This window comes from Cetorhinus maximus, chromosome 5 (assembly GCF_964194155.1).
Source record: "Cetorhinus maximus chromosome 5, sCetMax3.hap1.1, whole genome shotgun sequence".
In the NCBI taxonomy this organism is placed as follows: domain Eukaryota; kingdom Metazoa; phylum Chordata; class Chondrichthyes; order Lamniformes; family Cetorhinidae; genus Cetorhinus; species Cetorhinus maximus.
This window is the reverse complement of record NC_135883.1, coordinates 4,323,990-4,350,083: the sequence shown is the minus strand read 5'-3', so window position 1 is coordinate 4,350,083 and position 26,094 is coordinate 4,323,990. Positions and strand designations below refer to the sequence as shown.

General features: G+C 44.6%; 1 protein-coding gene across 1 annotated transcript in view; it reads left to right on the top strand.

Annotated features, from left to right (window-relative positions):
- Positions 1-23,341, top strand: part of LOC144680472 (exostosin-1-like) — a 709,158-nt gene extending 685,817 nt beyond the window's left edge. Inside the window, exon 12 of the mRNA XM_078541470.1 lies at positions 18,983-23,341. Coding sequence (XP_078397596.1) covers positions 18,983-19,168 — 186 coding nt within the window. The 3' untranslated portion in view covers positions 19,169-23,341. The remainder of the gene's footprint in view (positions 1-18,982) is intronic.
- Positions 23,342-26,094: the final 2,753 nt, after the last annotated feature.

Below are 26,094 nucleotides of genomic sequence, written 5' to 3'. Positions count from 1 at the left end.
ATCTGCAGCATGCTGCCCCAAAACCTTTATGGACAATCTGCAGCGCAACAATCGCATGGCACACAATCCAGTCAGTCTGGAAGCATAAGAAAGATACATGAAAACCAATTGTCCTCGACCTCATCTTCTCTCTTTGCACAAAAAAAGTTGAGGCACAATTGGAGAGAGAGAGAAGATGGGAGGGGGCTGGCCTGCCCTCTAGAACCTCACCGACATCAAGGAGTGAGCAGCCCACCTGGTGGGGGGGAACGGGACCAAGCCTGTGCAGATGGAGTGGTTGGCGGGTGGCCTCCACCCAGTAAGGATCCATGCTTAATGTAGTCACATAGGGGTCCTGCATTCCTCCGTGTTGGAGGCAACTCATGCAGCCACTCGCTCTCTCCTCACTGTGTCTGTGGCTACAAGAGCAGGTGGAGGCTAGGAATCCTGCGGTGAGTAGCTCAGTTATTCATTCACAGGATGTGGGCTTCGCTGGCTGGGCCAGCATTTATTCCCATCCCTAGTTACCTTTGAGAAGGTGGTGGTGAGCTGCCTTCTTGAACCGCTGCAGTCCATGTGGTGTAGGTACACCCACAGTGTTGTTAGGAAGGGAATTCCAGGATTTTGACCCAGCGACAGTGAAGGAACGGTGATATATTTCCAAGTCAGGATGGTGAGTGACTTGGCGGGGAATATCCAGGTGGTGGTGTTCCCATCTATCTGATGCCCTTGTCATTCTAGATGGTAGTGGTCGTGGGTTTGGAAGGTGCTGTCTAAGGAGCCTTGGTGAATTCCTGCAGTGCATCTTGTAGATGGTACACACTGCTGCTACTGTGTGTCGGTGGTGGAGGGAGTGAATGTTTGTGGATGTGGTGCCAATCAAGTGGGCTGCTTTGTCCTGGATGGTGTCAAGCTTCTTGAGTGTTGTTGGAGCTGCGCTCATCCAGGCAAGTGCAGAGTATTCCATCACACTCCTGACTTGTGCCTTGTAGATGGTGGACAGGCTTTGGGGATTCAAGAGATGAGTTACTCGTCGCAGGATTCTTAGCCTCTGACCTGCTCTTGTAGCCACAGTATTTACATGGCTAGTCCAGTTCAGTTTCTGGTCAATGGGAACCCCCAGGATATTGATAGTGGGGGATTCAGTGATGATAATGCCATTGAATATCAAAGGGCAAAGGTTAGATTCTCTCTTGTTGGAGATGGTCATTGCCTGGCACTTGTGTGGCGCAAATGTTACTTGCCACTTATCAGCCCAAGCCTGGATATTGTCCAGGTCTTGCTGCATTTGGATATGAACTGCTTCAGTATCTGAGGAGTCGCGAATGATGCTGAACATTGTGCAAACATCCCCATTTCTGACCTTATGATGGATGGAAGGTTATTGATGAAGCATCTGAAGATGGTTGGGCCAAGGACACTATCCTGAGGAACTCCTGCGGTGATGTCCTGGAGCTGAGATGACTGACATCCAATAACCAGAACCTTTTTCCTTTGTGCTAGGAGAGTTTTTGCCCCTGATTCCTATTGACTCCAGTTTTGCCAGGGCTCCTTGATGCCACACTCGGTCAAATGCAGCCTTGATGTCAAGGGCAGGCGCTCTCAGTTCACCTTGGGAGTTCAGCTCTTTTGTCCATGTTTGAACCAAGGCTGTATTGAGGTCAGGAGCTGAATGGCCCTGGTGAAACCCAAACTGGGTAACAGTGAGCAGATTATTGCTAAGCAAGTGCCGCTTGATAGCACTGTTGATGACTCTTTCCATTACTTCACTGATGATTGAGAGTAGAATGATGGGATGGTAATTACCCGGATTGGATTTGTCCTGCTTTTTATGTACAGGACATACGTGGGCAATTTTCCACATAGCCGGGTAGAAGCCAGTGTTGTAGCTGTACTGGAACAGCTTGGCTAGGGGCGCGGCAAGTTCTGGAGCACAAGTCTTCAGTACTATTGCCAGAATATTGTCAGGGCCCATAGTCTTTGCAGTATCCAGTGCCTTCAGCCGTTTCTTGATATCATGTGTAGCGAATTGAATTGGCTTCAGACTGGCATCTGTGATGCTGAGGACCTCCGGAGGAGGCCGAGATGGATCACCACTTGGCACTTTTGGCTCAAGGTTATAGCAAATGCTTCAGCCTTATCTTTTGCACTGATTTGCTGGTCTCCTCCATCATTGAAGATGGGGGTACTTGTGGAGCCTCCTCCTCCAGTGAGTTGTTTAATTGTCCACCACCATTCACGATTATACGTGGCAGGACTGCAGAGCTTAGATCTGATCCGTAGGTCGTGGGATCGCTTAGCCCCGTCTATCACTTGCTGCTTATGCTGTTCGGCACGCAAGTAATCCTGTGTAGTAGCTTCACCAGGTTGACACTTTATTTTTAAGTATGCCTGGTGCTGCTCCTGCACTCTTCATTGATCCTTTAACCATCACCACTAACACAGATAAACTGGTCACTCCTCTCCCTTCCGTTTGTAACACCTTGTTGTTCCCAAGTTGAGTTCAAAAGTAATTCACTGGTGGTGAAATGCTTTGGGTTATGCTAAAGACATGGCAGACACTAAGTACATGCAGGTTATTGTTTTCCCCTTTCCTTTAAAAAGCTATCAGAGCTGATTCTAACGCCTGGTGGGAACAGGTGGCCATGTTGCATGGGGCTGTAAGTCAGCAGAGTGGCAGGTTTTCACTGCCGGACCCCATTTGAAAATCACAGGTCAGCCGCTCGGCTGTTTACAGAAGAAGTTGATAGTGCGCCAGCGGGAAGAATGGAAACCAGCTTCTCAGAGCTGTAATACCAGCATTGAAAAATGGATAGCGGGTGTTTGCAGGGTCTCACAGATGGAGCCAGAACCAGGGACAGCTGAAGCCTGGGGCTGAATTTTCATTTGTGGGTCCCAATCCCGCCGTTGAGAGGAAATGCAAGTTAGGGATGCACGCATGCTGGCACCAGCAAGACTTTGAAAGAGGCAACCAAACCGAATGGCCATCTCTGGGAGCCCCATCCACTAAAGTGTGGAGGGAGAGCTCCAGAAGAACCGAGGATCATTAGGAGGCCCCTCCAGCACTGACCCAGCAGCAACCCTATCATCAGAGGTGGGAGTTGCCGATGTAGCTGAGTGAAGAAGAGAGGTAATGAAGAATGTTTTTAAAGCCTGGGTTTTCTGTCAATGCCGCACATGTGTAAACACATGTGAGTCCGCCATCTTTATTGGGGGCAATGTGCAGCAGGGCACATGCATGGTCATCGCCAGCCCTGGAACTGCAAAGACTACAGAGCCGGCAGCATCAAGTTAATACTTTTAAAATCCCCTCCATCCACAGCTCACCCCAAACCTAACAGGCAGGGCTGTGAAGAGCAAGTGGCAAATGGGACCATCCGCTTTCAAAATCAACGTTAAGATTGCACCAGTCTGCTTTTCAGGGGTGTTTCAAAACTTAAAACTTTAAACTTGAAGCTTCACTATTGATTTTCATGGATTTTAATGGCTGGAGTATTGGAAGTGCCATAAATCTAATCTCCATATCCAGTTCCCCTATGTGTGTTCCTGTTAAGCAAGGTCTTCATGTTCAAACTTTATCATTTTAAATAAGATGGATCTTAATTCCATCACAAGATGTAGGCACCAACATGGACCACACAGGGGCACAAGATTTTCCTCTTTGTGCCTGAATGGTGAAGCCTGTGGCTCCCCAGATATTGCATTGGGGCTTCATTTTAAAGAAGCCAATATGGTCTTAGAGGTTTCTTGCAGCCCTCAGGTAAGTGGGTTCAGGGGCTGGGTCTGCAATCAGATTGTGGATCAGAGTGATCTACGAATCGGAGTGGGTGATCCGAGATTGGCAGAGAATGCGAGGGTGGCCAACAAGCAGTGGAGGCCAAAGGATCAGATTGGGCCTTGGAGAGGGCCCACAGGGATCCATTGGGGGTCAGCAAAGGAGGCAGTGGGGCTGGATCAGGGGGCCGGAGCCAGGAGCTGGGGTGATTGAATGTTAGTGCCAGAGGCAGCCTCGATGTGTCAAGAGCAGCAGCGGTCAATTCCTTATGTGTGGAGTCTGGAGGAGCACTCCTGTTCTCACAGTTCCAGATTCAGATAGGTGAGTTACCTTCGTGGTTGGCAGGCTATTCCTCCTAGGCCAAACTCTCCTGAGTGCAGCCAATGGTACTTGGGACAAAGCAAACTTAAAGCAGGAATTAGGCCCCTTCCTTACATATGCAAAGGGCTTAAAAATCCTTCAAGCGTGCAGTAAAGGGTGTTTTTTTGTCATTCCCAATATGACAGACTTTGCACTTCCTGCTCACGATATTGGGGAGTTTAGTAGTCAGTGCCCAAAATGGACATGCAAGGACAAACTTATAGGCCATAATGTTTCATGCCAGTGAATTCCACAAAATGTTCGCTCCACATTTAAGGTAATTATTCCCATTACAATGATTACGTGGCCGTGTCTCAGACATTCAGTGATAGGTCCATTCACTCACAGAATGGTCCAGAATTGAACCGATAATTTTTAAAGTTAAAGGGTGGATGAATGAATAATTTCACCGTGGATCTCAGCAAGTGAACAAGGCCTGATAGATAAATGACTGTGTACTGTGCAGATTTTAAAAAAAATACTACTGCCAGGATCCTTCCAGGAGTCATGTGCAGGATTATATCTTGTGTATTGATGTTCTATTTTTATATAACAAGGTTATTTTTCAAAGCCTGTAATGCCTGTTTATGTTTCATAACAATATCAATAAAGAATTGAGATGAATCTGTTGGGTTATGAGAAAAGTGAAACTACTTGAGGGCGGCCTTCAAAGCAACTGAGTCTCTCTGTTAATCAAATGATATGCTGTGTAATGTCTTTCTAAATATTGCTAGTTTCTCACCTTTTGTTTCTTGCTTAACCTAAGTGTTTGATTACGTCTTCAGAGACCATCTTGACCACTATTCAAACCCCACACAAAAAAAAATAAATGATTTATGTCAGAAAGCGCAAATATCATCTTATGTTTTAAATAAACTGGAACAATTTAATAAGCTGTTTTGAATTGCCAGCAAATCAACAAATAAAGCATCAAGGCCACATGAAATTTTTCATTAAGAAGCAGAATTCCTGCCAGTGAAATGTGAAAGCTTTGAACTGTTTGTTTATGGCAAGATGATTCTGTGCAGATTATATTTTAATGTCATCAAAAGTTCATACTCAAAATGTTCTAGCAACTCTTATGTATAATAAATCACATGGATTGCTTGATACATTTTGCTATTCACATTATTAAGGGCTATATTTTTCTCTTGTGCACTAATATTAGCTAAAAGTTAGAGATAAAAAAAGTTTGGAGCACTGATAAAATTACAGAGAAATAATTTTATGTAGTTTAAATGTACTTATAAAGCGGATAGCCTATCGTAGAAGTTATTTGTGGTTAAAAATATCTGACAGTCTTAAACCACATTCAGTCTCACAAGGAGATAAACTTTTAGAATAAAAGTAATTAACATCAGGCGGCAGGCGCAGAGCAGGTGGGGGTGGGGGGGGTAGAATTTGGTAGGAAGGGCAGAAATCGCTTTCATACCGGCGTGAAATCACAGTGAAATCATCTGATGGATAGCGGACCACGAATCCCGCTGGAGGCCAGCGTGAACCCGAGTTGAATCCCGCTAATGGGATGCAAAGTAAGGCCCAACCGGAATCAATCCCCCACGCCTGATTTATCGCTACGCCAGAACATCCGTGGACAAGCGTGATGTGCAGGAGTCAGGACTTACATTTAGGGCCTTGCTCAGAACGCGGACGTCCGGGGAGCAGAAGATGCTGGAGCCCTGCAGCCACCGGCCCTGGAGGAACACGTGCATCGCAGGCTGGGTGGATCCTCGTGCACATGGCCGCGCCGCGAAGCAGCTCTCGGAGGGTGGGAGGTCTCCACGCAGCAGCTTCAACTTTGCTGAGGCTTCGGAACATCACGGACTCCGCCGTGGGCTCACACCATCTTCCATGGTCTCCACTGATGCTTCGGACCTGCTTTGGAAGGTCACAGACTTGGCCATGGGCTGGTACAGATGATCAGCGAACCAAAGTGGGGGAAGAGGAAGTTCTCGGTGTGAGTGGGAGAGGAAGGTGTCCAGGGGTGGGGGGGGGGGGCGGTGTTGAGGTTTGAAGGGGAAATGGGGAGTGTGTGGAAGTGTTAGTGGGGGTGAGGTTGGAAGAGGGGTGAAGGTGTTGAGGTGAGGTTGGAAAAGGAGTGAAGTTGTTGGGGGGGTAGGGTGGTTGGAAGGGGGTGACGAAGGTGTTGGGGAGGTGAGGTTGGGGATAGAGGCAGTACGGTGGGAGGAGGTAGTACAGGGGAAGGAGGGAGTTCAGAAGGGGGAAGGGAAGGTGTCCGGGAGAGGAGGGTGTAACGGGGGAGAATGGTGCAAGTGGGGAGGTAGGTGTGAAGGAGGGAGTTCGGAGTGGGGAGGGAAATTGTCCGGTGGGGGTGGGTGCAGGGAGTTCGGAGTGGGGAAGGTGCCCTGGGGGAGGAGGAAGTTCAGGCAGAGGAGGGAGTATGGGAAGGAGAAAGCAGTAAGGGTGGAGGGAGGTGTTGGGGAGCAGTGGAATGCCCAATTGAACATGCAAGGGAGGGGTCTGTGGAGTCAATGTGAGTGTCATGGAGAGCAAACTCAGGATGAGCGTGGTAGGATGGAATGGTGAATGTAAGAAGGGGCAGAGGGAGCCACTGGGGTGGGAGGGTGAGGGTGTGTCGGTGCAGGTAGAAGGATGGCAAGGGTGGTTGGTGGGGACATGGAGTCAAACGTGGACCCTGGGGGTGGAAAGGAGGTGGCCGGGGAAGTCACTGTGGATGGGGGTAGGATTTTCAGGATAGTAGCGAACATGCATGTTCACCTGGACATTCGTGAAGAAGAAGGGTTTGAGCTGTAGGGTAAGGAGGTCAAAGGTGATGCCAGGGGGTTGGAGTGTGAAAGGGGAAAAGACATGGGTGACTGGCAGAGGGGAAAGGATGGGGGAGCTTATAAGAAACTTTACTACAACTATTTCACACAAATTGAAAGTGAGTGGAGGCCCGTGTTGGTTGGGAACAGGTGCTGCATGGGAGTGTGATCAGTGGGTGGGTGGAGATGCAGGTCAGCTCAGATAGACAACTGAAAGCAAACCCCAGCAGACAGCATTGAAAATGCTCAGGGCAGGGAGATGAGTGTGATGGATGATGGCTCCGCATGCGTGGGAGAGAGCTGGCACGAGGCTCCGAAAGGCTCTGCAACAAACGCACACACACACACACACACACACACACACACTAACTTTTCTAGATCTACCACTTCTTCTAGGTGCTGCCCTGACATCCACAGCAGGGGTGGAGACAGCCTGTGCAATGGTTGGCCCTGTTGCCTCTGATGACTTTGGCATGCGTCCTCTGGAGAGCCGAGGTCTTGAGGGCCCCGGCTTGCTTTAGCTGTCCTCCTAAAGGTCAGCTGCTCCCTCTGTGGCAATGGAGGACGAGGTTGAGGGGGTCACAGGCAAAGGGGAGTCAGAGGGAACAGACACAGCCTCTGAGATCACTGAGTGAATGACCCGGGGGTGCCCAGCTGCCGCTCCTCCTCCCTCGGGTGCCTGAGGGCCCCAGCCTGACTTGTTGAGGGCAAGAAACACCTTGAGGGACGTTGAGGTGCCCTGTCTCCCCCTCACGTTGCCACTATAGCAACTCACCCTTGGCTATCGCGATGGAGTGTGGGCCTGCGCACATCTCCACGTTCTGTTAGACCAGGGTCTCCATGGTTTTTGCCGTCCTTCCCATGGAGATCTCATGTGCACATATGTGGGCACCACTTCATCAGGGAGCAGGCGGACACACTCCAACTCACGAGCCACCCTGCTGAGGTCTTCCAACAGCTCTGTGTGATGTTCCCATGCCATCTGCTGACTTTCCACAATGAGTTGGAAGGCTGAATGCAAAGGCTCTTTATCTCACTCAGACCTGACAATGCCTCTTCCCCAGCAGTCCTCCGAGTGCCAGGGAACTCAGCTGAACCTGCCTCCTTCTGCTGCGTACATGTGTCCATGCAGTGGCCACCACATTGTGAAACTGAGCCTGCTCTAGATCTAGGTCCCAGCGAGGTGTGTGTCTCTGCATTGGTGGAGGGTGTGGGGCTGTGACGGGTCTTCCAGCTGCTTATTTCCAGCTCTTCAATGGAGGAGGTGTCTTCTTGGCTGGAGGTGAGGACCTGGATGGAGCTGAGGGACTGGCTGGCTGAGGGTGTCAGTCGCTTGGCAGTGCTCCCTGTGAACCAAAGTAGAGATAATTAGTGTATGGCAGCAGAGTCAAAAACAGGAGAAAGAGCACTCACAGTTGCGTGGGTGATCTGGTGCAGAATTCTCACTTGGGTGTTCGCCGCCAACCTCACCATCGCCGCAGGCACAGTGCACGTCCTCACCAGTCAATGCGATGGCACACTCTGCAAAGTGAGTGAGAGGCCTAATGTGGGACACTCCACCCCCAGTCTGGGACCTCTCCTTGCTGATGTGAGCCAGCTTCTCCTGCATGAAATCAGATGGAGAGAGTGTGAGCAGGACACATGGCACTGTGTGGAATGTTTGTGTGGTGAGCGGAGCCATGGACAGGATGAGGACGTGAGATCCAGAGGCTATGAGCCCGATGGAGATGTGAGGGTATGTGTGAGAGTCAGTGGTGTTGTCTTCTGAGGTGTGAGATCCCTGTGGATGTGTGATGGGTTTGTGAGTGTTTGTGTTGTGAGTGATGAGGTGCTTGACTTACCCGGGCGGAATGGATGAGGTCATTGATCCTCTTCCTGCACTGGATGACTGACCTGCCCTGTGCTCCATTGGCACTGACCACCGCTGCCTCCGCCTCCCAGGCTAGATTGGTGACTCTGCTGGACCTCCTGCGGCTAGAGCGAAGATGGAGAAGTTCACGGCGTCCTCCCACTGCATCCAGCAGGCACCCCAGAGACGTGAGACTAAATTTGAGGTCTGCCGTCACCTTTGCTTTCAGGGCCATCTGCCGTCTGGAACAGTCCTGGTCTGTAGACATGAAGTAGGCTGCGCTCTGGTACGCTTTAAATATGGCTCCAGGAACGAGGAAGCGCTGAGGTCAGGGTGGGGTGAGCAAATCTGAGCCCGGCCACCAGCGATCCGGTGTGTTTCCCATGAATGCATTATTAATGAGGCAAGGACATGCCAGGATGGCGCAAAAACCCGTCATTGTGGCCAGCGGGCAATATATCATTTTTCATGCCCACTACCACACCTAGTGCATCCGCCCATCATTTATACATCTTCTAAAATCTTTCAGTAGGGTGCCTAATTAAACCAGGAAAGAAAACAAATAACTTTTTGTGACTAACATGTGGAAATTAAAACGTTACTAAAACTGCCCACTGGGGAACTCAACCAGGCAAATCAGCGAGATCTCTGATTGGTGTTGTTAGGTGGTCCTTGCTGGGGGTAATCAAGGGGACGCTTACCCATGAAAAATGGTCACCTGAATGAGATGCTGGAGGGCAGCAGCTAACTTTAACAAAGGCTAGCGCCTTTGGAGAACTAGAGAGAGAGTTATGGAGAGAAATAAGAAGCCTGCATTATATTCATGCGACTTTGCATGACAGGGCCCTATAGCCACCTAGTCATCAAGGGTTTAAAACATCTACAAAATTCAACTTAACCAAGACCTCATTGTCTTCAACAATAGCCAGTAAACCTATCTATGATATTCTAATTGAAGAATCTATTTTTCACCAATGTTCCAAGTCATGATTTTTAGTCCTTTTTATTGCAGCCTCATAACGCGGTATGGTCTGCCTAATTAGAGTTGTGATAATCATCAGAATGTTCATATAATGATATTGATTTACTGTTGGAAGATTGAATAAAACATTTTGGGCAGGATCTGGACATCAATAGCCATGTCTTCCTCTCGTCACTAATATGAGATTTTTACGAAAGCCAGTGTGATTTTAAAATGTTTTACTGTACTTCATATGAACCAGCTTTTTCACTCACATGAGCAGCCAGAGGAAAAGAGCTCCGTGGGCTAAAAAGAGGGGGAGGAGTCCATGGAGGGGAATACCAGCTGCCCTGCTGCTATGTAACAGCCAATTGTGACACAGTCATCTGTAAGACGGAAAGAAGATCCATCCAGATAGAGATAAAAGATAATAAATGATCAATCACACTCATGGGTGTGGTCTACAGCTCACCTAATGCTGAAAGGGAGGTGAAGGAAAAAATATACACACAAATTAGGGAAGTCATTTTAAAAAAGAGTAATGGTCATGCGGGATTTCAACCGCCCCAAAATTAATTGACCAGAAGAGATAAGTAAAGGGGATAAGGGAATAGAGTTTTTACAGTGTAGACAGGACTTCATTCTAACCAAGTGTGTAAGAAATGTGACAAGGAAGGATTCATTACTGAATCTAGTGTAATGCCATGTGAATGTATATCCTATTCATAACATCAAACATGGACCTTGACCTGTGGAAGCTACAGGAACTGTCTTTTATATTTTAAATTGGACACTAATGAGCTACTAAGGTAGCTGCCAAGAGTCAGGTGACTTTTGCTTATTTAAAAAAGATTATCTCAAGTTTCCGGAAAGTTCCAATTAAATCACCCAGAGTGGGCAGCTCCCTTGATATGGACGTACAAAGACGAATGTTATCTGTGGATTCACACCTGCCATTATTCGAAGTTCACCTCAAGCACAGAATCAACATACCTCTAGACTTCTCATCCCCAAGATCAGTGCTTCACAAAAAGGAGCTAAAGAGACCAGTTATCTACAGAATGAGTATGAGAGACCACCATCTGTCTCCTTATTATGTGGTGATACCTTTGTATTTCCCAGCCATTCTGGTTAGACAATACCAGGATTGGTCATGTGACCAAAACTGGCTGGAGATAATGTGTTTTTATCTAAAGACCCAGAAAGGGCCTCAGCAATCTACAAGGGAACACCAAAAGCTGCAGAACAACAGCAGCAAGAAGGCTGTGCCATCTTTGCCTTTTAAGGACCAGAAGATTGTAAAGTCTTTAAAAGCTTTCTAGCCTGATTCCAAAATTCAAGTCCATCTGAAAAGAGATTTGACCTCCTGGTATGAAAACCCCAAAGCTTCACAACCGGCTGAACATTCATCCCTTCGAAGGAAGCTTGCATCAATCTGGACATCTGACTTCAGCTATTTTTGGACCCATCGGGACTACAATTCAAGAGTGGAAAAGGACTTCTCCCAACTGGGCCCGCACTGATTGATCTCCTTCAACAAGCTAAATATGTGAATTAAAAACAAAAAAGCTAAAAGCTACTGCGGATGCTGGAAATCCAAAACAAAAACAGAATTACCTGGAAAAACTCAGCAGGTCTGGCAGCATCGGCGGAGAAGAAATCCGTTAACTGATTTTTTCTCCGCCGATGCTGCCAGACCTGCTGAGTTTTTCCAGGTAATTCTGTTTAAATATGTGAATTGTTCTGTTGGTTTAAGATTTGTGGAAGTGCACTATCTTCTTCAGTTGTATCTTTCTTGAGTGCCTGGTGTGTGAATGACATGGTGTTTAAACCTCTCTGGGTAAGTGTGTGAATAAATAATAATCTTTATTTTTAAACTCGTGAAAATCTGCCGCTGTTTTTTTTTCAAGTTGACCACATGCTAAAGGTGAGCTTAGAAATATACATTACTGCCTTTCAAAAACAGCAACACCTATTGCAGACAGTAAAGGGAAGGGAATTGGGGGTTTCAGTTTATTTCTCCTCCCCTGTCCGTAACACTAGTAATGGGGAAACAAACCAGAAATAAAAGTGGGGGAGCACCTAGGCCAGTTCTTCCCAATGTGACCCCATTTTAACACTTGAAAATTAACACAATCCCAGATATGGACAAAAACGATCAACCACTTGATAACATTCAGTATTTAATTACTAAAGTTTGCACATTGAAGATAAACATAAGATACATTATATGCATATGAAATCTGTGTTTTTAAAGTAATTTGTAAAAATGTTATTATTTCATGTACTCACCTGGCCTAATGAGACATGTTGCAACACAGTCTCTTCAAATTTGGCAGTGTGGTTGATACTGCACATCTAATCTCAGATTGGACATCCAGGGTTAATGCAGACAAATGCACCAAACTGAGCTTTACACAAATATGTGCTGGCAAAAGGAACATCATTTTTAAGGCGTCCAGTACAATGTCAAGACAGTCAGTCTTAATACTGAACAAGAATTCTGACACAGAAACTAGAACTTTATTTTTTTCAAAAATCACTGGCATGAAATTTCGATAAACTGTTCAATTTCAGCTGCCTGCAGAACCTTACAACTTAAAATCAGGAGTAATAGAAAGGGTCGAGTACTGAGCAGATAAACCACCTGCTCATTTTGAACTTCCCACCCACTGGGGTTAAAATCAACCCCTAGGTATAACTATTGAAACAGAGACCTAAGCCTGGTGACTATATTCTGCAACCCTCACAGAGAAAGGACATAATTTTTCAAGTACACTAAAATCACGGGAATACCATTGTGATCAGATTCTCTGCGTGCCACCCTAACTTGGACATTTGTACTGCTATCAGGCAGCACTTACACAGCAATGACCTGCCCACTGATGCTGAGTTTGGGTTCCACCAGGGTCACTCCGCTCCTGACCTCATTACAGCCTTGGCCCCAACATGGACAAACAAGCTGAACTCAAGAGGTGAGGGGAGAGTGACTGTCCATGACGTCAAAGTAGCACTTGACTGAATGTGGAATCAAGGCGCCCTAGCAAAATTGAAGTCAGTGGGAATCAGGGGGAAAGTGCTTCATTGGTTGGTCATATCTAACACAAAGAAAGATGGCTGTGGTTGTTGGCCAATCATCTCAGCCCCACGACACTGTTGCAGGAGTTCCTCGGGGCAGTGTCCTCGGCCTAACCATCTTCAGCTGCTTCATCAATGACCTTCCTTCCATCATAAGGTCAGAAGTGGGGATGTTCACTGATGATTTCACAATGTTCAGCACCATTCGCAACTCCTCAGATACTGAAATAATCTGTGCCCATATGAGCAAGACATGGACAGCATTCAGACTTGGGCTGATAGGTAGCAAGTAACAGGTTATAACATGAAGATTCAGCTTTCTGGCTTTCTTTCCTATTGATTCATCATGACTCGGGTATCTTTCTTTCTCTTTCCCTTTCTCTCCCTCAAGGGTAATCAACATTCAAGCAAATGCTTACAATACTCCCCCACTGGCCACCACCACTCCCATACAAACATCTAACAACAACCCATCTTTACTGATGAATTTGAATCTTGCAATTGTTGTAAATGCTGTGATCGCGATCATTTGTATTGTGCATGACTTGTTTGGAAATAAATAAAACATATGTTTACACAAGTGCCAGGCAATAACAAGCCACATCAAGACAGAATCTAACCATCTCCCCTGCAGCTTCAATGGTATTGCCATTGCTGAATCCCCCATTATCAACATCCTGGGGGATTACCGAGACCAGAAACTGAACTTGACCAGCCATATAAATGCTGTGGTTACAACAGCAGGTCAGAGGCTGGGAAGCCTCTGGTGAGTAACCCACCTCCTGACTCCATAAAGGCAGTCCACCATCTACAAGTCACAAGTCCGGAGTGCGATGGCATAGTCTGCACTTACCTAGATGAGTGCAACTCCAACAACTCTCAAGAGCCTCGACACCATCCAGAACAGAGCAGCCCACTTGATCGGCGTCCCATCTACTACCTTAAACATTCACTCCCTCCACCACCGACACACAGTGGCAGAAGTGTGTACCATCTACAAGATCCACTGCAGCAACTCAGCAAGCCACCTTCGACAGCACCTTCCAAACCCATGACATTTACCGTCTAGAAGGACAAGGGCAGCAGATGCATGGGAACACCACCACCTGCAAGTTCCCCTCTGAGCCACTCAGCTTCCTGACTTGGAACTATATCGCCGTTCCTTCACTCTCACTAGGTCAAAATCCTAGAACTCCCTTCCTAACAGCATTGTAGGCGAACCTACAACAGATGAACTGCAGTAGTTCGAGAAGACAGCTCACCATCACCATTTCAAGGCCCATTAGGAATGGCAGTGATGCTCATGCCCCATGAAAGAATAAAAAGAACATCATTGTGGGAGCACCATCAGCACCTGGACAACAACAATTCAAAGAAATGTTCCTCCACCACCTTTTCATGACAGGCAGGGAAAGACAATAAAACTGTGGTCTTGCCAGCATCACCCTTGTCCTGAAAACAAATGAACCACTTAAAAGTGCTTAGATGGTGTGTCGTTAGCACATTAAAAAGAGCAACATTTAAACATAAGACTTGAGAAGTTCAATTTTCTAAGACCGCATTAAAGATAAAAGTAATTGCAATTTCCATCCTGTTTAGAAAGCAAATTGACAGCATTGTTGCCTGAGCTGCCCTTTTGAGCTTCACACATTGAGAACTTCAAACACTTCACATGAAGGTGAGAAGCAGAACATGAGATTTTCAGGGGTTAGGTTGTGTAACAATCAAAGGAAAAATAGTGTTTTGAGTTGCAAGATCATTGTGATCAATACCAAAAACAAGTTTATTCTCTATTCATTCATGGGACATGGCCGTCACAGGCAGGGCCAGCATTTGTTGCCCATCCATAATTGCCCTCGAACTAAGTGGCTTGCTAGGCCATTTCAGAGGGGCAGTTAAGAGTCAACCACATTGCTGTGGGTCTGGAGTCACATGTAGGCCAGACCAGGTAAGGAGGGCAGATTTCCTTCCCTAAAGGACATTAGTGACCCAGGTGGGTTTTTACAACAATCAGTGATAGCTTCATGGTCACCATCACTGAGACTAGCTTTAATCTGTATTACATATATATAAAATATTTTTATTGTGCTTAAAGATCATCCCTAGCACTGAAATGAGATATGATTTGCGAATACACATACATGCTACTGTGACCAATAACCAGAGCATAGAAGTATTCTCTTCCTATATTGCAATGTTCTACTCTGAGATCCATAACGCAGTGGAAATAATGTTTACAATTTTTGCTGTAATATAAAGAGTAAATTCCGGCACATACTCAGCAGGCCAAGCAGCGTTTGTGGAGAAAGAAAAAGAGTTAACTTTTCAAGCCGATGAGCTTTCATCAGAACTGATTTCGATGGGCCGAAGGGCCTTTTTCTGTGCTGTAGACCTCTATGACTCTATGACTTTAAACAATTACAAAGACAGGGAAGATGGGAGGAGGGAAAAGAAAGGGGAAGGCCTGAAATAGGGTGAAAGTCAGCAGAGATTAAATGACACTAAGATGGTGCAAGGCAAAAAAGGTGTTACTGAATCAAATAAAGAAACAAAGGACAGATCTGGATGAGATGGAAATGGAAATAGTGGAATTCATGAATAGCTTCCATTCGAGAAAAAAGAGAGCAGAGGTTCTGATATTGTTGAACTCAATGTTAAGTTTGGAGGCTGTAAAGAGCCTAATTGAAAATTAAGGTGCTGTTCCTAGAACTTACATTGAAATTTGTTGGAACAGTGTAGAAGGCCGAGGTCAGAATGGGAGTGGGGCAGAGAATTAAAATGACAGGAGAATTAAAATATAAGGACATGCCTTTGCCGGCTTAACGGAGGTGTCCCACAAAGTGGTCACCCAGCTTTCATTTGGTCTCCCCAATGTTAATTTTATATCGTGTTTGATTGTATGGAGGTGGTGGCCATTAACTTGTGCTCCTAGGAAAAAAGAACAGGCAGTCAAGGTGATCATTTGGTCTGACTGAGTGCCTCTCCTCTATGACTATGTCCACGTCCAGGTGCCCCTGGAGAGGGAGCGTGCTTTGTCTGCCAATATACTTGAGGCAATTGAGGCCTTTCGTAACCAGTGAGCATCTGGGTTTGGGGGTGGGGGGCGCTTGCTGCTGGAGTGCATTATCGCCCCCAGGAATGTAATTTTAATTTAGTTTGAGTTGTTAAGTTTTCTTTGAAGTTTTTTTTTGTTATGGTGGGTTAGTAGTATCTCTTTCAAATGGGGCACTTAATTATTTACGGGTTCTTCAAAAGAGGTATAAATAAGAACAGACTGAAACTGTGTTTGCTGGGTTAGGAGGTGCATGTTTGTAATGTGTGCCTCTATAATTAAAAGTGTGCAAAGATTGGCTCCAGTTCTATCCTTCACCACCTGACTTTCTGGAGTAGAACACCCAAAAGAGCCAATACTGAACAGCCAATGTAGTTTACTAAACTGAAAGGAGTACAAACAAATCACTGTTTCACGTGGAAGGAGTGTTTGGAATCCTGGACAGTGGGGAGGGAGGAGGTAAAAGGTCAGGTATTGCACAGTAAGATGCTGTGGGAAATGGAATGGGGCTGTTGGCGGTGATGAGCAGATCAGGTTGTTCGGAGGGGACAGTCCCTTCAAGATGCTGAAAGGGGGGAGGTTAGCTGTGTTTGGTGGCAATTGGGATGAAGGACACAGGATGGTCCTTTGAATGTGGAAGCTGGTGAGATGGAAGGTGAGGACAAGCAAAACCCTAAGATGAAAGCAAAATACTGCAGATGCTGGAAATCTAGAACAAAAACAAAAATTATTTTGTTTTTGTACAAGCAAAACCCTATTGTGGTTCTGCCAGAGAGGGGAAGAGGTGAGAACAGAAATGCGGGAAATGCAATGGACATGGTTGAGGGTCCTGCCAATCACAGGTGGAAGGGAATCCTCAGTTGAGAAAAAAGGAAAACATACCAGAAGCACTGGTATCCAAGGTGACATCATCAGAACAAATGCGACAGAGACAAAGAAACTGGGGGAATGAAACAGAGATCTTACAGAAAATGGTTATGAGAAAGTGTAGTCAGGTAGCTGTGCAAGTCAGTGGGCTTATAGTGGATATTTTCGATAGCCTATCCCCAAAATTTGAGTCAGGGAAGTCGAGTCAGAGAGGACCATTTGAATGTGAAGGATGGGTGAAAATTGGAAGCAAAGTTGATGAAATTTTCCAGTTAGAAGGGAGAACAGTCAACAATGTAGCATGAAAAGAGTCAGGGGTCGGGACCTGAGTATGACTAGGCATATCTAGGACCCACACAGTTTCCCATTGCAACACCTTTTCTTTGGAAGAAGTGAGAGGAGTCAAAGTTGTTCAACGTGAGAAAAGGTTTATTCAGACGGAGGAGGGTGGTGATGGATGGGGAATGGTTAGGCCACTGTATGAGGAAGAAGCGAAGGATCCTCAGGCTGTCCTCGTTGGGGGCGGACATCAATGATGAAGAGGAGATGGTTAAGCCCAGGAAATTGGAAACTAAAATAATGGGTCTACCAGGACTGTCCTTTTGGAGATGTTGGGATCAGGGTGATCAACTGTCCTGGATCCTACGGGGTCATCCCATAATTGAACTGATTGTCCGTTGTCCCAGCTTGTATCGCTCTAGGATAGTATCGCCCCATCTTTCAAACCTCAAAATTTTGCATGTACCCAACACGCACCTGCGCTTTTGCATTGCTCCTGGACAGGTTCACCAACCCCCACACTCAGAGAAGCAGGGTTGGGGGATTATGAGGTTGGAGGCTGCAGAGGGAAATTCTCCAGAGGAATTGAGGTGAATAACAGTCTTTGAAACAATAGCTTGACATTCAGTGGTGGGGCCATGGTCCAGGGAGGGGCAGGAAGAAGAGTCAGAGTTGGTGTTCAGTCTCTGGTAGGTGGAGGCCTGTTCAGTAAACAACAACAGTGCTCCCTTTGTCAGCAGTTGTAAGGACAATGTTAGGGTTGAACCTGAAAAACAGAGTTTATTTGAGGTTAACCTGTAAATCTCAGTGTTATAGTTCCATGACTGAAATATGACTGAAATAATCTGCTCAGACAGGATTTTCTTTTAACAGCTTTTACACTAAAGGCAATATAGCCAGCTGGCCTACTAATGTACAAACTTTGTGTTTAACAAGGTAACAGGTCAAAGACCATATTTTCCTACTTTATGTTATACTTCTCCTATTCTCGATTATTTAGATAATTATAATAACGCATGATTCCTTCATGGGCAATGCTGACCTGTTAGAACAAGTTACACACCTTGGGGAGAATTTTCTCCCCGTCGACTGGGGTTGGGCGGGAACAGGTGCGGGCGGGCGTGCAGCTGATTGCCACCCGCCATCGGCTGTGTGCCACCATTTTACATGGGCGGGCCAATTAATGCCCGCCCAGCATGAGGCTCACCCGGAAACGCTGAGCACTCCCTGTGCAGGCGGAGGGAGCAGGCTGAGTTGGAGTCTGCGCTATTTCGTGCATGCGCGTGAAAGAGCGCAGAAATCTCCCTGAGGCACAGAGCTGCCTCAGGGAGATGAGTTTGACTTTTAAAAATTTTAATAAAGACAAAAAAAAAAATTTTAAGACATGTCCCCTCATGACAGTGTCACATCAGCTGGGACACGTCAATGAATTTTATTTAAAAATTTTAATAAACTTTAAAACCCTTCATGAAACCTCACCCCGCCCATGGATGAGGTTTCATGATAAATGCGAAGGCCGCCTGGGCTCTTCGTCTGCCCCCCCCCCCCGCCAACCTTAAGGTTGGACAGGAAGCTCAGTTAAGTGTTTTAATTGATATTTAAATGGCCTTAACAGGCCTTTGACAGTTCGGTGGGCGTGCAGCCGACTCCGGTGCACACCCGCCAAACTGAATATCTGAATGACGCGCGGTGACATCGGGACACACGCCCAACGTCACCGCCCATCATTTTACATGTCAGTGAGCAGGGCCTGCCCCCACTCGCCGACCCGAGGATTCTGCCTTTGTGTTTTTTATATCGCAAGTCTGCAAGGTGTGAAATGTCCCACAGGTTAAAATAACACTGGTTTAAATCTCTAGTTTGACACGATGGACATTTTTCAAAGTGTAATTGGGAGCATTTTAAACAACTTGCTTGATCTCTGACCACAGCAACTTTATTTACCCTTTGCTGCTACTTTTCGTTTTCGAGCTTTGACTTTGTATTTTCTCCCCAGGGATCAAAGACTTCCCGCTGGGCTGATCCGGATCATTTTGCACAACGCCAGACCTGCATGAACACTTTTGCCAGCTGGTTTGGCTTCATGCCTCTCATTCACTCACAAATGAGGCTGGATCCCATCCTTTTCAAAGACCAAGTCTCCATCCTGCGGAAGAAGTACCGGGATATTGAACGGTTATAGAGGCCGGCCACAGACAATGGAGGTGGATCGTTGGACTTGCAAGCCTGTGACAATTGGCTGTTATATTCATATAGAGCCCCCAAGTAACTCTTGATGATGCTGTAACACGGAACAACAAGAATACTGCACCTTCTGGGGACCAGACAGCGATGAAACTTGTGCAATTTGAAAGGAAGATAACTGCCAGGCAGGCTTTGGAGATGTTTCTGATCATATTATTGTTTTATTTTGTGTATACAGACTGAAGTTTCTGACAATCGTGCCTAATCTTTGAGGATTTTAGGAATAAATAACACATAGCAAATTTATGGTCAAAGAATGTACATTTTCTATTTATAGCTTGCGAGGGGATTGGGGAGTTCAGCTGAATACAAATCAGTTTTTTTTTTTGTTTTTGCTTATTCTTATGAAAATGTAGTTGTCACCGCTTACATTTTAATTATTTCTCTGTGACAGATGTGTCTTTCTAAATGGTCAAAAGTATATTCAATGAGAACAAAGAGAAACGGTGTGCAGCAACTAAGTATAATTACAGAATAACACGCACAGTTTAGCTTTGAAATTATACTGCACGCTGGGTTGAAAAAGAAGCCTTTACAGGTGCTAATGATCGATTCACACCAACTGAATTCAGAGCTGGATGAAACCATTGGTCCCCAGTCATGAACCTTACAATATCTGAGATAATTGCTAGGATCAGAATTTGGTACAGTAATGAACCATACACTTGCAATCTTAAACAATAACATTATATTTTAATATAGCAATTGCTATTCTTAGTATAGATAATATACAGTGTTTTCGGCTTTGTGGGCCTAAGCAGATGCAAAAAAAAATGGGACCAATGGTGATGTCCTGTAGCCCAACGGGCTTGGGATTTCTACTGGTTCTGAGCAGTCAGTAATGTACAAAAGGATTCTTGGAATCCTGGAAATACATCTTTAAAATAAGCACTCCACATATCCAAAATAAATAAACAAGCCAGTTTTGAGATAGCATGATCCAAGGTCGCTTCTGCTAATAGTAGTAACAATGAACTTGTCTAGGTGACTGGTCATTTGCCAGTTCTAAGCTGCTTTTTTTTAAAACCTTTTTCAAAGTATACAGGTTAGATTTATAGATTCATTCTGACTGTATGCCAAACTTTTCAAAGGATAGCCACAAGTAATGATTCATTTAAAATCTGATTGTATCACTGTACGTGGGTTGCCAGACCAAAAGGTTAGGAAAGGAATTTAAAACAAAGATGGCACTTTATGATGTTGCTGGCTTATCATTACAAATTTATATTATACCCATATGCCAATATGAAACATCAACATATTCATTTTGTTTTGTTATGATCTAGATGGAACACTGCTATAAAATAGCTTTTATGTTGAGAAATTTCTACATTAACACAATAGGAGTTTCAGTTCTGTGACAGAAATTCTCTGAATGTATTGATAGTCACAAGGGTATTGCTTTGGTTGGGTCAATAATACATTTACGTGGAGATTCAATGAACAGCAGAGCCACATGCACTCTGGTTTATTGAGTCAAATGACTTCTGGAGTGGGACTTCATGAACTACACCCCTATCCCCATGACTTATTTCAAACATGTTCTTATTGATATCTCAGTTAAGTAAACTAAATACAGGTAACAGTCAAAGGTAGCACTTTCGCAAAATATGTCCATGTGGCAATTTGTAGATTTTAACAGCTGATTGCATTCTCATTTATAATATTTATGAAAGAAATCAAATGGTCAGAGGGATCAGGTTTAATCCGTTTAATTTTCTGGTACGAAACTGAAGTTAAAATAATAATGAATTGTTGATTCCGCTCTGATAAATTTGTTCCCAAATAATCCTGACCCATTCATTGGTTCATTTTGTCTATGCTGAAGTTATTTTTCTAGCGTGTTAATAGTAATCATTGAGAAGTTATGTTTAAAATTTGAAATTCAGTTACCTTGATTCATAAAAAAATTCATAGTTTCTAATTGAATTATATCCCTTCAACAGATCCCGTAACTTGTCTTGCAAGATAAATATGGACAAAATCTAGACTTTCTGGCCACAGTCCACTGGTTTTCTGCTATCTCTGATTTGAATAGGCCAAATATGTCCTTGGGAATGGGCACCGCAATGTCCTATCTCCACACTTACTGGACAGCAGCCAGATAGCAAAAAAATGCGCCACTCGTATTTGGGCAGATGCGCAAAAATCACATGGAAGCGAGGGAACACAGCCTCCACCATGTTGTGTACTTTTTCCCAGCAACATCCAATGTTCAAAGGTTGGTGGGGGTGGTGAGGGAGCCTTGGCAATTCAATCATGGAGGGGATTGTGAAAGCACTCACAGCTATGGCTGTGCACAGACCCAAAGCAGAAGGAGGAAAATACTTAGCTGCTCGAAAAAAATAATTTTTTCCCTTAGTAGCTGCCGTCCTCCTCCTGCTGCTCCAGGTACTGCCCCAACCAATGCAACTTCTCAGAAGAAGGCAGAAGGGCTACCTCCAATATTCAAGTGGCTCTAGGGCCAGAGAGTTGGTCACACCAGGGGGTACCTAAGGTGACTCACCCACCCCATTGGAGAGGCTACCCAATTGAAATATCTAGGTCAGCTGACCTAAAATAACATTGGAAAAACAAATTGCAACATCCATCCTTCAGTAGTCAACAGCCTCGACTGCAATTCCAACTTTTCCCAGAAGCCAGCATTGGCACTGTTTGTGCAGATATTTAGCGTAGGCTGCTCCTACAGGGACCAGGGATGAAGCCTGTCAGAGAACTCCACAACAGGGCTGCAATTTTCCTGTAACATATGTTCTACACAGCATGCATTATGTAAAGCGTATCCAATAAACATAAATAATTAAACAGGTACCAATGCAGAATAATGCACAAATAAATTGTATTCAAGAAGCATTCTTTTTAACCCTATACATTGCTTTCCTTCCATGAAAGCATAATAAGCTTAAGGTTAATAGACCATGGCATACAATATTACAATATTTCAATCGCTTTCTCTTAATGTGGTGTTTCCCTCAAAGTGCTACACTCTGATAAACTATCCTTCCATTTACAGGGTCTGTTTGGGTTTTGCCTTTGCAAGCTCCCTATTATTGGATCAACATCAGCATATCAGTATTGTTTCTTGATTTAATTATATATTAGTTTTAGTGTATTTTCCTGTCATTTGATATATGTACATTTTATTGCTATTAATTTGTTTCAAAATTTGTACAGCATTTGGTTTCTGAGTAACTGTTAATAATATAACAAGTTCAGATCAGCAGGGGTGTCAATAATACTTTGAAGTGAATTTTGCTGGGATAAATTTAAAATGTACTGTAAACTGGATTAGATTTTGGGTTTAGCCAGTTCTCAACCAATTATTGGAAAGAATGTAGTATTTAAATTAGATTGTGCAATGCAACACCCAAGCCATACGATGAAATATTTTGTTTAGAATGGTTCTCAGAAGTCAATGCACAATATCAGCATGTCCTTGCACAGCATATGTAGTTGAGGCATAATTATGATTGTCGCCACAGTTTGAGTTTGAAAGTGAATCTCAATTAAGTACATCATGTTTTTTAACATTTAACCATACAATCCAATATTTGCCCATTTCAAGTGTTGCCTAATCACATAGCTTTAATGACATTGCACATATCTTTATTCAGTAGAGGTTAAATGCATTGTGTTGCCAGGTTTGTTCGTTCTGAATTCTAATTTTGGTTTTGCCTCGGTTGTACTTCCACATGTCTGAACTGTTACACAAAATGCAATACTTTGGTTCACTGTGGTCTAGTTTTTGACATGCTGGGCTGTTAGAAGTCCTCACAGGTATGATGGAAGAGGTATCAAGAAATGTAACGATTTCCTTTGCCAATGTTATTCCCAGGTGGTCGAGGAAGAGATCCATCAATAGAAAACTCTTTGAAATCCTGGGGTCTGTGTTCACATTCGTGCTCGATCTGGCTTACATGCAAACCTGCCACTGCATGCGGCCGTGTCGCAGTGCTGAATCAGGAAGTGTGAAATGTACACTCTACTTTCCACTTTGCTTATGTAGAGCAACTTGCAGATTTTTTTAGATATAAAACAAATACTGTAAATGCCAATTTTCTATAAATGACTCAATTTGTTGAAATAAAATGATTTTTTTTTTAAATGACAACGTTTTCTTAGCATTTTTTTCCTCATTCAAGTTGAAAAGCCAAGCAGTAGGTCAGGCACTTGCATCAACAATCTGTGGGTAAGTGAACCAATACCTCTCTTATACTCCTAACTCTAAGGTTCAGCCTGAACCCGCCTGGATGGAGAAAGGGGTTAAGGCTCACAACTCCTCTTTTTAATGGTTTGTTACAACATTGATAAACTTACAAACATCAGTATCCTGCTCCCCTTAAGTTAAATCAGTACTTGTTAATGCTGTTTACCATCAATAATGTCCAAACTTCAGTACCTTGCTTCCTTTTAAGTTAAATCAGTACCACACTCTCAAATGCTGTTCCTGCAACTTCTGAGTTGCACTGACACTGTTAACTCTTGAAGAAAAATGCTGCTTCTGTTACCATTGTTTCTTTAGCTTCATTTTAGTTCATCTAATCCCCTTATTAAGCTTGTTCTCTGAGAAGATCCATTCTTATACAGTGCTGCCACTGCTGCTTCTGCTACTGCTTTTTCTGTTATCTGCTACTCCTGTTACTGCTAAACATATGTTTCTTAAAACTACCAAAAATCACATCCGTGACAATGATTATCACAAACCCCTCCCCAAATCTGTGCCTTCTTACATGTTGTAACAATCTCATATCCTGGGTTCATGAATAATCCAGGGTGTTGTGAATGTTCATTCCCTGTGTTTTGGGTGTGAAAAATAAACGAACCTTCTGAGCTAATCCTAATTTGAGTTTGCAGTGGATTATTAGTATATTGGATCACACAAAAGAAGCAAGGGATTGGGAAAACGTGTCTGTTTTTAAAAACTAATTCAAAACATCTCTTTACCGACAGGTGGTAAGAGGAAATCACTGCCGTTTGACTGTCTCTTTCCTTTCTGTAACACTATGGAGGATTTGCAATTCCTGTTTATGCCAGATGCTAGTTTCTTTTCATACTCTCTCTTCGTTTCTCTTATTTGTTTCTTCACCTCACCTCTGAACCTTCTGTATTCTGCCTGGTTGTCAACTGTATTTTCTACCTGATACCTGTCATAAGCACACTTTTTCTTCTTTATCTTAATTTCTATCTCGTTCTCACCCAGGGAGCTCTGGATTTGTTTGCCCTACCTTTCCCTTTCGAACTAATATATCCCTTCTTTGAAGGTAGCTATTGTTTTCCTACCAACCTTTGACTCCAATTTATTTGGCCCAGATCCGTTCTCATCCCACTGAAGTTGGCTTTCCTTCAGTTAATTTTTCTTAGTCTGGACTGTTCTTTGTCCTTTTCCATAGTCACCCTGAACCTTATGGTACAGTGATCACTGTCCCCTAAATGTTCTCCTACTGACACTTCAAAAAATTGGCCCACCTCATTTCCAAGAACTGGATCTAACAGTTCCTCCTTCCCCATTGGATTGGAAACATACTGCTGAAAACATTTTCCTGAACACACTCTATAAGCTCTTGCCCCTCTCTGCCCTTTACATGCTACTACCCCAGTCTATGTTATAAGTATTCTATCATTTTTGCACTTCTCTCTAATTTCTTTGCAAATTTTTTCCTCCACATCCTTCCCACTAGTTGGTGGCCTGTAGATTAGACCGAGCAATATAATTGCGCCTTTTTTGTTCCTGAGTTATAGCCAAATACATTCTGCCCTTGACCCTCTGTGAGATCCTCTTTCTCCAGCACTGCAATGCTGTCCTTTATCAATATGGCCACCCCCCACCCCCTTTTCTTCCTTTCTTATCTTTCCTAAACACCTTGTATCCAGGGATGTTTAACATCCAGTTTTGCCCTTCTTTGAGCCAAGTCTCTGTTATAGCCACAACATCGTAATTCCACATGGCAATCTGAGCTTGTTACTCCCTAGTCTTATGTACCATATGGGGTGCATTCACATACATGCACCATAACCCTGATTTAGACTCTGTTACTGTCCCCTTTACTCCGGCTCCATCTATTAACTTATCATTCCCTTCTAGAGTGCCATCCATCTCACCAAGTATTCTGTGCTCCTTACTAATTCTCTCTAATATTATCTCCTGGTTCCCATATCCTTGGTTTAAACCCTCCCCAACAGCACTAGCAAAATGCCCCACAAGGAACTCAGTCCCGGCTCTGTTCAGATACAACCCTTCCAGCCTGTACAGGTCCCGTCTCTCCCAGAGCCAGTCCCAATGTCCCAAGAATCTGAAGCCCTCCCTCCTGCACCATCTTTCCTGCCACACACTCACCTGTCTTATCCTCCTATTTCTGCACTCACTTGCATGCGGCACTGGCAGTAATCCGGAGATTACTACTTTTGGAGTCCTGCCTGATAATTTTACCTAATAATAATACCTAACTCCCTAAATTCAAACTGCAAAACCACATCCCCTGTTTCTACCTATGTCATTGGTATTGATGTGAACCATGGCTGCTGACTGTTCACCCTCCCCCCTCAGGATGCTCAGCAGCCACTCAGTGATCCTGACACCAGGGATGCAAGGCACCACCCTGGATTCAGGCCTGCTGCCATAGAAATCCCCTTCTATTCCCCAAACTATTGAATCACCTATCACTATTGCTCTTCCAGACTTCCTTGTGCCCCCCACCCCCACCCCCATCGAGCTGAGACACCTGTGGTGCCCTGGACTGGGCTCCGGCTATATTTCCCAGATGAACCGTCACTCTTCCTTTCCTATCTTTCCTGAATACTTTGTATCCAGGGATGTTTAACACCCAGTCCTGCACTTATTTGAGCCAAGTCTCTGTTAAAGCAGCA